The 12,588-nt window shown below is 44.6% G+C and overlaps 1 protein-coding gene across 1 annotated transcript in view; it reads right to left on the bottom strand.

The window, feature by feature from the left end:
• Positions 1-11,419, bottom strand: part of NHS (NHS actin remodeling regulator) — a 326,761-nt gene extending 315,342 nt beyond the window's left edge. The window contains 1 exon segment of the mRNA XM_067566088.1: positions 10,676-11,419. Within this exon segment, the coding sequence (XP_067422189.1) occupies positions 10,676-11,075 (400 nt within the window). The 5' untranslated portion in view covers positions 11,076-11,419.
• Positions 11,420-12,588: the final 1,169 nt, after the last annotated feature.

Consider the following 12,588-nt stretch of genomic DNA (forward strand, 5'->3'; position numbering starts at 1 on the left):
GACTTTAGATTGAAGCTTGTTATCTAAACTCAGGAATTCTGGGAGGAGAGAAAAAAGACAGTGTTGAAAGAATGATCTTTCCTGCGGGTGAAACTTACCCTTGGTAAGCCTCTGCAAAGCTCTCCACGCCACTGAATTCCCACAGCAACTCTACAGGTTATACGTGAGTGGAGTGACCATGCAGGGGGTCTTCCATACCCTCTACCTAAGAGAGGGAATCTCTGATGGCTTTAAACACTGTGATATAGAGCATGCCGTTAGAGCTGCATTTGTGCCATAGGCTGGGACAGTTGCTGCCACGCAGTGTAGTGTGGGGCAGAGAAGGGGCAAGTATGTGAATTCCATCTCCTGTGATGCCAAGCAAAATCCACTGACCAAGAACTCAGGATTATCCTAACCTTTGTGAGTTCAAATGCAAGCTCCATGAATGGGGAGTACCAGTTACCCTGGAAATCTAGTGGTTCACTTGAGAGGTGCATTTTTCTCAGAACGTTTATGCACTGATTTAATGTGACTGCTCTGATGCACTTAGCACTTCCCCAGAAACCACTCTCCACTAGGGAAGGGAACCTGTTTATGCAGAGATCTGCCCTTCCCCATAAATCAGGTAAACAACCATGGGCCGGAGGGTGGAGGGGGGGAGGTTGGACTCAGTCTTATTTCATCTCTACCCCAGCCAGGCAGAACATCTATGACTCATACCACAGCAATTCTCACTTGAAATTTAAAAAGCAAGTTATCAGATTTTACCAAATGCTGGGAATAGATAAACACAAATATTATGTTACAAAAATTTCACTTCTCGAGCTCCCTTTTAATACAATGATTTACTTTTAGTGCTGACTACCTCACTACTCAAGCTCTGAGTGTACAAAGCAGTTGGCTAAAACAGTCCATCTGTTTCCTTCTTAGTATAGGAACAGGCTGATCCTGCAAATTACTGAGAGTTACATGTGTTTACAGGCTGCAGGATTGGGCTCCCAACTTAAAGCTACCGCCAACTGTGCACAAACTAAACAATCAACTTTAGGAGGGAAGTGGAAAGAATTGACAAATTATGACTTTTTTTTAGTACAACACACAATCCCTTGCTCATTGGCCTTAATCACATGCACATGTTAACAGGTCAGCTTCTCAGAACTTTCCCAGTGCCATACTCTGAGTGGCTGTAGTTCAAAGTCCAACTACCTCTCCAGTTGAAAGTAAAAAGGAAACCTCAGAGGCTTTGTAAGAATTACAGTGATCTTATACGAAAAAAAAAGTTACTCTCTGCTGAGAAATACATTGCAGATACAGGCATGTTCATTGAATATAGCTGAGCTCCAAGTTCACAACTCCTAATGTAATCATACCAGCTTCTTCATGAGATTTCATTTCCCTAATGCTTTCCTCTGCTCTTTAAAAAAAGAAATTGGGGGAGGAGGGGAAGCACGAGGAGGGAGAGGAATCTGGGAGTATAAAAAGAATTGTCAAATACACAGATAGAGCAGTTTAAAGTCTCAAGTTAAAATATGGTGAGAGTATATCTGCCATAACATCCATCCTAAAGACATGCCAGTTGTTAAAATAGGCAGTGCATTAGAAGCAGTTAGATATAATAAGAATGTAAACTGAAAGTCTTCAGGGAAAATATTTCAAGTACAGCAGCATACACTGGATGCTATCTTTTATTTTAATCATGCTATAAACCGTGCCTTTTTGAACAGCTATCTCTTCTTGCAGTTACTTACATACTGGTATATAAATTAAAAATCTAGAAGCAATAAGGAATGAAGCTAAGACTCTCTTGATGCTAATACATCAAAAGAAGTAAAGAAATTCTCTCTCTGCCCCCAAAACACACTCAGTAACACAGAAAAAGTTCCCTGCTTCACAGGCTAGTCGCTGAAGTAACTCCAATAGAGATTCTGATGTCAAACTCCGATTACATGGAGATTGCAAGGGATCTGAAACACAGTTTTTGCAAAGCCCAGTTCTCCGACGCAGAAGACCACACAACTGTGCACTTATGCTGTAAAAAATATTCTTGCAAGCTGATCATATTTCCTCCACTTCAGACACCAAAACATTGCCATTAAAGATCAATGGGCACCATGAAGAGGTAATCCTTCAAATTATGGAAAAAAATAGATAGAGCCTTTGACGCCAGGACTGCAGCGGTGGGATAACAAATAGGGACCATTTATGAGCATCAGAGCCCCCAAAGTAATAAGGAATATTTGGGGAAAGCAAGAATTCCACAACGCAGTAGAAGAATAATCCTCATTTTGGGTAGCGTTTCCATTTAAATCACAGATTCCTTAATCCACCTCATCTCCACAAAGGACCTTCCTTCTCATCTGCTTCTCCCAGGTCCAGGCTCCACTTTAAAAAAAGAGCGGAAGTACGGAACAGCAACCCTTTCCAGGCACCAAGCAGCTGGTTAATCTCACTGCACAATGATTTTGCGTGGAGGGCAGCGAGTGTGCATGGATGCACCTACAGCAACTTTCACTCAGAGACTCCTTCACACCTTCAGACAGCCCTAACGTACTCTGGAGTAACATTACCCAGTGTGCAATTAGGAGAGAGCAGTGTAGCCACGAGGTAAATTGTTCTTATAATATACCCCAGCATATGAGATGGTGACTGACAAAATGCTAGCATTCCGCTTTCAACAGATTCCCGTCAACTAAATAGCTCCACTTCATTGCTTTTGCACCATTCAGTGTTGTCTAACAGCCGAGAACTGTGACCTGCACTGAGCAAACAATTAAAAGGAAACTCTATTCACCTTATCTTTGTACTAGCAAGTAAACAACTAGGGTTAGGTTGGTGCTGTTTGGTTGCTAAATCAGAAGCCGGACTGGGTGGGGGGGGGGCCAGAGGAACTCTACATAAGTGGGACCTTCTGCTGGTCTCTGGTACAATATTTCCTGTTGGAGTGCTGGAGAAACGTATGCCAGAGCAGAGAGCCTGCAATGCTTTGAAAGAAGCTGCACTCTCCTATACTGGCTCTGTTTTGCTGGCCAGCTGGGAGGGAAGGAGTGAAGCCTCACTTGAGCAACAGCAACACACACAAAAAATCTTCTCTGGGCCTTGCAATTAGAGCAGCAATTATTATGATGGGCTCATACATGGGGTAGCATGGTAAATAATAGCTTCCTGTGTCTTCTCCCCATCCTTGCATACCTATGCCAGGCCAGCCATAATCTGATGCTTACAATATAAAAGTCATCAAATAGGCAAATCTATGCAAGAAATGTCAAAAAAAAAATTCATCTTTTGTTGAGCCAGAGAGAGCATTTGAGTGGCACCATGATATTATATTTGATATTAATATTTGCCTCCAATATTTCCTTCCCTCTGTTCAAGGACATTTCAGAACTGGAGTGTTTTGGATACACTCCAGGCTCTTCCCCTTCCCTCACCCATAAGTCAAATCACCATCTTTCATGAATGGAAGCAGAGAGCTAACTGGCCCTCCCACACGACCTCCATCACTGAGAAATTAAGTAAGCACAGTCTCTCTTACCTTCACTTCCCAGCCCCCAGGCAATCTATTTTATAAATGAATCACATCAGAAGGGGGAAAGGAAGTTGAACCAAAGAGCAAGATTTAAAAAGGAGACAGAGAGAGAGACAGAGAGAGAGAGAGCGTTACCCACATTATTAAACTATAAAGATTCTCAAATAAACACCGGAAGCAGGCTGCATGAAAACATAAACTCATGTTATTGGGCCAGATCCTCATTTGGTGTAAATCACATATGTACCTCAGTCCCCTCACTCCAGTTTTACACCCGTGTAACTCCACTGACCTTAATATCCTGTTTATGCCAGCTGACAACCTGGTTCCATATCTCTAATTAACATATAGGGCCTGTTCGCCTGTCACACCACTGCAAGCCAGGAGCAGCTCCATGAAGTTCACTAAATTCTATGAAGTTACACAGGTGTATGACTGGTATGAGATGAAAATCCAGTTCCTAATATTTTTATATACATCGGCCTGTCTCATCAGAAGGGCACTTCAATTAGCAATAAGACCCCAAAACAGCCATATTCCTCTGCTATTTAGGAGTTATTGAAATAAAGTGCTTGTGTAAAATCCTAGCACCATTAAAATCAATGGGAATTTTTCCATTGACTACAGTGGGGCCTGAATTTTACTCTCTTGTTTTATTTCAAGAAGGAGAGATTCAAATATATGACACGTGAATCAAGGTGGCAACCCAGATACCAAGGCATAAGGTCACTGCAGAAGTGCTTTTTAAGAGTCCTTGGTATTAGTTTCTACACATTACTTAAAATAGATGAAAAAAGTCTTCCACCTGACTATATATTTTTCTCTATTTCAGAAACTAAGTTTCATCATTAATTTGTAAACAAAAAGAACTATTTTTCTTTTTTGAATTACTGTGTTTACTCTAATGTTATTGTAAGGCACAGAAACTATTACCCAGTGGTTTTCCTTTTCCATTTTGATATTGTTCCAACAGTAGCAAAAAACAAACAAGCAAACCAACATTCAGTTCTCCAAATCCCACAGTCCCTGCTCATTTGACATCAGCCTTCCAAACCTACAAAAAGCAGAGCAGTGAGGAAACTCTCCTGCTTTCCCACACCACAAGAGAAATCAACTGAACTACATAATGTTGGATCATGTTGCATTAATTGAAGAACTACATTCAAGAGTGCTACAGAGAGAAAAGTCTCCTATTAAAAAAAAAAAAAAAAGGTAGCTGATGAGACAGAAATCTTGTCCACTTCCAGAAGGACAAATAACTGTGCTCTGTCATTCACTCTTTGTGAGTTTGAGGGAAAGGCATTATATAGAAAGCACTGGTCATCAGATCCAATGCACAACTTTTCTTTCTGGGTTTTTCCATGTGCCCCAGACTGAGTTTCAAGTTCAAATGATTTAAATGTACAAAATAATAATTTAAAAAAAAAAAAAAAAAGTAGTCCTTGAGGCGCTGTTACCTCACATACCTTAGATTGCACCAATGTGCTTTTCCTAAAGCACCAAACCCAAAACATGTACCCTACCGTCAGATGTTTCAGGTCTGTCTTAAACCTAGAAAAGCACTGGAGTACAGAATTAAGGAAAGCTGAAAATCCATTCTTTATTGTGGCTACTGGTATTGGAAGCAATGTGGGGCATAGGTTGGTCATCCATTCCTTATCTTCTGTAAAAGCACAGAATGGCACTGCAGTCTAACTGAATTCATTTGTCTCAACCTCACAAAAAAATCAAAGTATAGTTCTTATTTGATCACTCTTGTTGCTTTTTTAATGGTTTAAAAGGATGCACTCACAAAGTTATTTTAAAGAAATAATTCTGATGAAGCAAACCATATCTGTGCAGAAGCTCTCTCGGGCAACTTCATTTTGGGAATTCTTTACAGGTTCCATTTTAGCAGTATTTGGGACTGTTGAATAATAAAATAAGGAGATACTATTATCTTCACTGAGGATCTAAATACAAAGGTTTTGAAGGAAAAAAATGGTCGTGTTGTGGAGGAAGAATCATGCAGATCATCATTATGGATTAAACAGTTCCCTGCCATGCTTGAAACCCATTCTACCAACACATGGGAAAAGAGTGAAACTGACAAAAAGCAAAAGTGAAACTAACTAGTTGGTTTTCAGGGACCAAGACAAGTGAAATGTAATAAGTAAGCACATGGCATAAATGACAGAGTAAATCTACAGGTAAAGAATTTAAGATATTATTTTTATCTTGATACTGTCCCTTTAAAAGAAAAAATAGGAGAGTAGTGAAACTGAGTGTGGCACGCTAGAGCTGCTCCTAGAGACTTGTGAAAAGGATAGTAACACATGGCGTTCCCTTGTTCCTTGGCAGTCACAGCACTGACCCTGAACACATAGGAAAACCCAAGAAACCACTCTAAAGAATTGAAACTTTTAAAAGATGTTCATATTCAATAAAATATTTATGCTTTTTAAAGATAAAAACCCAGCACTTATGGAGTTTGTAGAGATCATAGGACTTTAAAATGACATTGCCTACTCAATGCCGACTGCTAGGAATCCTTCCCTGGCCAGTAGGGTGGCCTACATGATCAATTTCTGCAAAATTGAAGCTTCCATTTAAAAAGAGTTACACTCCTAGCCCTTGTGTCTATGAAGTAACTTTTCCAGATATGAACAGATGCCGTGCTGCTGTTTTCCAGGGTCTACAGACAGATCCTGTGCTTCTACTGATGCTCACAGCTTTCTCAGTGAGCAACACAGTAAAATTAATAAGATGCTGGACAGTTTCATTGCTGCTATTCAGAAAGCTGTAGGCAACAGAAGGAATCATGTCACTTTCACCTTGCTTTTCCTTCTGAAATCTCTAGCCGCAGCAACAATTTGTGGTGGAGTAGGACAAAAAATACTGAGAGTGAGAGAAGGGTAGAGAATAATCAGCTTTGAAGTGACAGGGAAGGAAAAGAGAAAGCTTTTTCTTCCTTTCCAGCAGTAGGGTGGGATAGGATTCAAATTTATTAGACACCTACTAACCAGAGACTTACAGGAAAGATGGAAAGCTAAGCAGGATGCAGGAACTGCACTATGATAGGGATCCTAATGGTGAAATGGAGGTCTTTGGGGAGGGGATGGGGAGAATGGGACAATCTTTTCCTTGACCTTAGATGATGCTCTTCTTCCAACATTTCTAGTTTATTCCTCTAGCTAACAGGTGCCTGGTAAATTTCCCAATCCCCATTTTAGCAGAAGTGAGAGGAAAATTACAGCTGCAGAGCAGAAAAGCTCAAGTTAAACTTAAAAACAAAACAAAAAAATAACAGCCCTGAGGTCTTTATTAGTCAGGTAACAATGACACTAAGACAAAGATGTTAAGGCCCAAAAAAGATCGCAGAACTGAGGATAAGCATTATTATAAAAGCCAACAAAATGTCACTTGTAATATAGTCCTTGAAGTTTTGTGGTGTGGCTTTCCTCTGATCTCTACTCAGATGTTTTATTTCAATAATATTTTTAGAATGTAAAAGATTTTATTTTCTGTAATACTTATATATACTGCTATTATATACATTTTACCAAGTGTTTTTACAGTAGCAAGATAGACTAATGCTTTTAAACACAACACTTTTAAAAGTGTACTTGATCTGCCTATTCTAATGCAATATTGCACAGCATCTCTGTAAATATGGCCAAAACACCCTGATATGTTAAAAGTACTGGGCCAAATTCAACCTTGGTATTACTCCATTGATTTCAATGGAGTTGAGCCAAATTCATCCATTGACTTCAGTGAAATAATATCAAGGATGAGTATGGTCCACCGTGTTTAAAAACAGTCACATACAATTTTGCCAAAAGCACTAATGAATGAGGGTGGGTCTGTGAATGGAAAGGACTGGTAGGGTGTCCAGACATCCAGATATTAGGAGCTTTGTCTTATATATGCAACAATATCCCCCCCACCCTCAAAAAAAAAGTGTCCTGATTTTTCACATTTGCTATCTGGTTACCCTAACTGGAGGTGCTATCTTTATGCACTGTAGAATGGGATGTGTGCTTTAGTGGGAAAGGGGGCTTAGTCTGTGAACCATATGCTAGATTTACAGGGGTGTGAAGGGAAGAAAGCGGTACTAGTACATTAGTGTGGAGCGGTGGTATGTAGGTCTGAGTAGCCATGTCGATGGTGACGCGGTGTATAGATATGAGGAGTAGGGACACTATGCCTGGGCTCCTCCAGAAGGGCATTCACATGGTCTAGTCATCCCGAGGAATCTCTGCAACTTCACTATCCAGGTGTGGTGAGTATGCGCATGTGGAAGTGGAGAGAGAATCAGCAAAGTCTTTCCCCTCCCAAAAAGCTGAAAACTAAGCTCCTGGCACTATTAATGTGTGGGTGAAAAAGACAAATTCTGCTTTTATCAACACTTGGATAAATCCAGACATGCTAATGAAGATCATGGAGTTAATGTAACATCAGTGTGTCATACTGTGATTTGCATACAAACTGAATGAATATATTCCATGGGAGAAGAGAAGAGAGAAAAAAATATGAAAGGACTAGATTCTACTCTCACTCTAGTGTAAATCCAAGGTAATTTGTCTGATCTCCATATAGTTACTCTGGATTTATACTGGTATAAATCAGCAGAATGTGGTCCAAAGAGGTTTAGTTTCCTCACTTGGTCCCCTCCTTTCATCATGCCATATGCTTTCCCACCACACATTTCTAATCAAAGTAAAAAAAACCACTCTTGTTCTACGTTACTACTCACTTTGAAACAGAAAACCTTCTCTCATCACCATGGGCCAGATCCTCAGCTGGTATCTATCAGCATAAATCCACTGAAGTCAGTATGGAGCTACACTGATTTACACAAGATGAGCATCTTGTTCTAAATATCTGATTTGAACACCTACCGCATGATTCTGTTCAATATCAGTGCAAAAATTTCACTGACTCAAAAGGAGGTTAATTCCTACTTTACACAGGTGAGAGACAGAGGGGGAAAAATGAAACAGTGAATTTTAAAATGTCACGTTCACTTCCAAATATCTTTTTTAAAGAATGGCCATAATTTTAGCCTCATTTAGTCTGTGGAAAGATGGAGTAACTTCACTAAACTTGGTCCAGCTACTCTGGATTCTTTCTGGAATAACAGAGCAAAATCTATCACAGTGTTTCTCTCTGAGCATTGCTCTTATACAGACTGCAAGAGAAGAAAAGGACTCAGTACATTTTTACTGTGTTAGTTCAGAGTCTGAGTCAAAAATCTTACCTAAGAAAAATATATATTTGCACAAATATTTGGGAAATGTATGAATAACTAGGAGTCTGCAAAGGTTATATTAAATCATTGTTGAAGCCCTATTCTGCAGATATTAACAGCTGTTAAAAGTCCAGGGCCTGTCACTGCTTTTGCGTGGAGAGGATGCAGGATTAAAGCACTCATTGCTAGTGATAACAGTCAAATATTGCCTTGTCCACAACAGATCTAAGTTCTTCCAAGATTCCCCAGATTGCTCTTTAAAACAAAAGTCATTACTCAAACTTCATGTCTTTATGGCACTGAAAACTGACCACAGATATATCATTTTTATTCTTTCTATTTAAGAGCTTAGAATTTTAAGCAGGATGTCAGGAATATTCTTAAAATAAGGGAAATTTGCACTGACAGGAGAGGGGGTTGGGCAAATGAAGGTTGTGTTGGGAGAAGCATCAGAGATCCCTGGAAAAAAAATCCCATTGGAACCTGTTTATAAATCCTCCAGCGTCTCCTCTGTCAAATGAACATAAGCATATCCATACTGGGTCACACCAACGAGCCATCTAGGCCCAGTGTCCTGCCTTCTGACAATGGCCTATGCCTAGTGCATCAAAGGGAATGAAAAGAACAGGGCAATACCAAGTGATCCATCCTCCAGTCCCAGCATCTGGCAGACAGAGTCTCAGGGACACCCAGAGCATGGGGTTGTGCCCTTGACCATCTTGGCTACTAGTTCATAGAGGATAGAATTAGATATCCATTGATGGATCTTTCTTGAACCCACTTATAGTTTTGGCCTTCACAACATCCCCCATCAAATCCTTCTCTGTTGAATATGCAGTCTCAGACATCCTAGTCAGGGAGCTTCTTATGTAACTCAGAAACCACTGACATCATCTTGCTTGTTTTTAACATGGTCTCCTTGCACAGGCTGCACCCAGCAACACACACACACCGCTACACATTTGTTTGTACATAAATTCACTCAAAAACCACCTGCTTGGGGAGCTGCCTTTTTGACACTGTTCAATATCAGCAAATCAAAGGAGCCTGCCTGACCTGAAGAGTGGGGAAAGTACAACCCTGGTGAAGTCATGCATTTTCTTCCCTTCAGCACTACGCCGGGTCCTTTCCCCCTCTTTTACCCACACCCCCTTCGAGCCCCTTGCTCAGGCATTTACTTCGAACGAGGAAGTCAATAATTCCTTGCAAAGAAAAGGGTAACCAAACTCCAGGTGGTGACTGTAGTCCTAGGCAATGCCTGGCATCGCCCTTAAAGCCTCCCCGTCTCCAGGAGTCATTTATCCCCGCCATGCACTCGGGAGCGAAGCGGGGATGTCGCGGCGGAGCTCAGGGCTGGAACAGGGCAGGCAACCAGTGGATCGGCCCTAGCATCACCCACTGGGTTTAAGAGGCAATCGCGCTGCCGAGCCAGTTTGCGATCGCCCTTGAACTCAGGGGGTTTAAAACCTCCAAACTTTTACACGCCGCTCACCCACGCAGGCAGGTCAGGCCCCCAGCGCCTGGGTCCCCAGAGAAGGGTAGGAAGTGCGGGATGTTTTGCAGCGCGGCGGGTTTCTTTCCAGGGGGTGACAAAGCCGGGGCGGGGGAGGGGAGAGCAGGATGAAGCTGGGATGTGGGTCTAAGAGAAGCGGGTCTAAGAGAAGAGGTTCCCCCCCCCCTCCCAGATTCATTCAGCTTCACGTCTCAGCGAGTCACGCCCGGCTTGGTTTGTTTAAAAGCATCAACTTTTCTCGCCTGGAAATCCCCCCCGAGAGCCCATCTCCCCCCCCCCCCGGCCCCGCCGCTTCACTTCCAGGCGATCCCCACCCGCGCCAGCCCAGGAGGTTTCATTCCCGGGACGCAGCGCTCCTTGGTCAGCCAGCCGGGCTGCCCGGGGCTCGGCGCTGCGCGGCGCAGCGCAGCGGGCTACTTACGCACTGCCTCCTGCTTGGGGTCCAGGCTGCGCAGCACCTCCTGCACGCCGCTGATCTTGCCGTGCAGCGTCCGCACCCGGCGCTGGGCCAGCTGCAGCTCGCTCTCGATCTCCTGGAAGAGGGTGCAGGCGTGCCGGGCCACGTCGGAGAGCTGCCGGAGGATCCGGGCCAGGGCCCCGTTACTGACCGCCCCGAGATCCAGCATCGGCAGCGCCGCCGCCGCCTCTTTCCCTCCTTCGGCGGGCACCACCGCGGCAGCCTGGTCCGGCTCCAGCTGCGGCTGGTCCCGGGCTTGCAGCGGCGGCGGCGGCGGGGAGCCCAAACTCTCCTCCAGCAGCCAGGCAGCCGGCTCCTGCCGCCACAGCCACTGGGGCTCCACGATCCGCTTGGCGAAGGGCATGGCAGCTCCCGGCCGGGCTCTCCCCGCGCCAGCCAGCCACAACCACGGGCGCGGACGGCGGCAGCGCTCTGCCCTTCCCCAGCCGCCGCACGCCGGGCTGCTTCCCCGCCCGAGCCGGCCGGCTGCGCTCTCCCGACTCGCTCTCACTCGCTAACAGCCGGCATCGGCGGGCCACTCGTCCCCCATGGCGCAGCCCCCCAGGCGGCGTCCTCTGCCTGCGGGCGGCTCCCTCCGCTGGGAAGTCACCGGCGCCCAGCCCCGAGCTCCCTTCCTGGCTCTGAGCATCAGCTGCCCCGGCCGGCCGGCGGTCAGCTCCCCGCCTGGCTCTCTGGCTTTCGCACACGGCGCTGCCTGGCAGCTGGATTGCAAAGAGCCGGCTGAAAACCCGGAGAGAGGAATCCGCCTGACGCTTGGGGGAGGAGGAGACACACACACACACACACACAGGAGGAGGATCGCGGTGGAGGAGGGACATCGCCCCTCTCCACCACAGGGAGTCACTGCAGGCCCCGCAGACTGGGGGCAGACAGGAGTGCGGCTAAGGGGGGATCTTTGACACCCGGCTGGGACCGATGGCGAGCTTGGCAGCGGGTCAGAAAACAGCGGGTGGAAGAAGTGTGCGAGGAGGGGAAAGAAAGCTCCCCAGGTCTCCCAAGGCATGAAGGGGTGTGTGAGGCATAATATAAAACCAACACCCTCCCGCACCTCCTATGCTGCTAGGGCCCCTTTAAAAATGGAGTAAAAGGGAGGAGAGGTGTTTTCTAGCTGGGCGTGTAAGGAAAACCAGAGCGGGTTATGCGTCTTTTAACTGCTGCGGGGTGTAACCTAGGTCGGGCAACTGGCTTAAGGCCGAGCTCATTACACCATCAGGCCCTTAGGTTGTAAAGTCTAATTGGCAGGGACTGCATCTTCCTAGATGGCTTTAGGGGGCCCTGCCCAGCCCCTGGGGGGTCTAATTCTGGCTAGGTCTCTGGGTGCTACCACCACAGTACCAATAATAAACTGTTAAAGTGACAAGTTTACTCCCCTTCCCTCGACAAGCACATTTCTGCTGCAGCTTGGGCACTAGCAAAATATTCACATGAAGAAAAACAAATGGCAGGTCTTTTCCCCTCTACCCAAGAGAATTACTTAGCAAATCTTTGCTCCTTTTCTGGAGATTGAGGTATTGCAGAAGGGTTAAGGTAGGGGTGTGGGTGTTCTCCTCACTCAAATATGAACTACTCACTCCAGAAGCAGGAAATGCAGAGCCCCTGGAAAAACTATTTTTCAGTCAGTTAAACAAGAGATATTGTTTCTGATGAAAGACATTCTATTCTGGAATGTGAGATTCTGAAAGTCAAGTCCTAATCAGCAAACATAACATCTATGTGAAGACTGGCAAGATATTAGTAATCTATATTTTATACACACCACGTAATTGGAAGGGGCTGGGCTTGTCCTAACCCCTCAAGGACCCACTGTCACACCCAGAATCTCTTTCCAGGCACAGTTTTTTTCCAGACGCAAGAAA

The sequence above is a fragment of the Emydura macquarii genome, unplaced genomic scaffold (genome assembly GCF_026122565.2).
Source record: "Emydura macquarii macquarii isolate MOO-44397 ecotype Brisbane River unplaced genomic scaffold, CSIRO-AGI_Emac_v2 contig_2734, whole genome shotgun sequence".
Lineage (NCBI taxonomy): Eukaryota > Metazoa > Chordata > Testudines > Chelidae > Emydura > Emydura macquarii.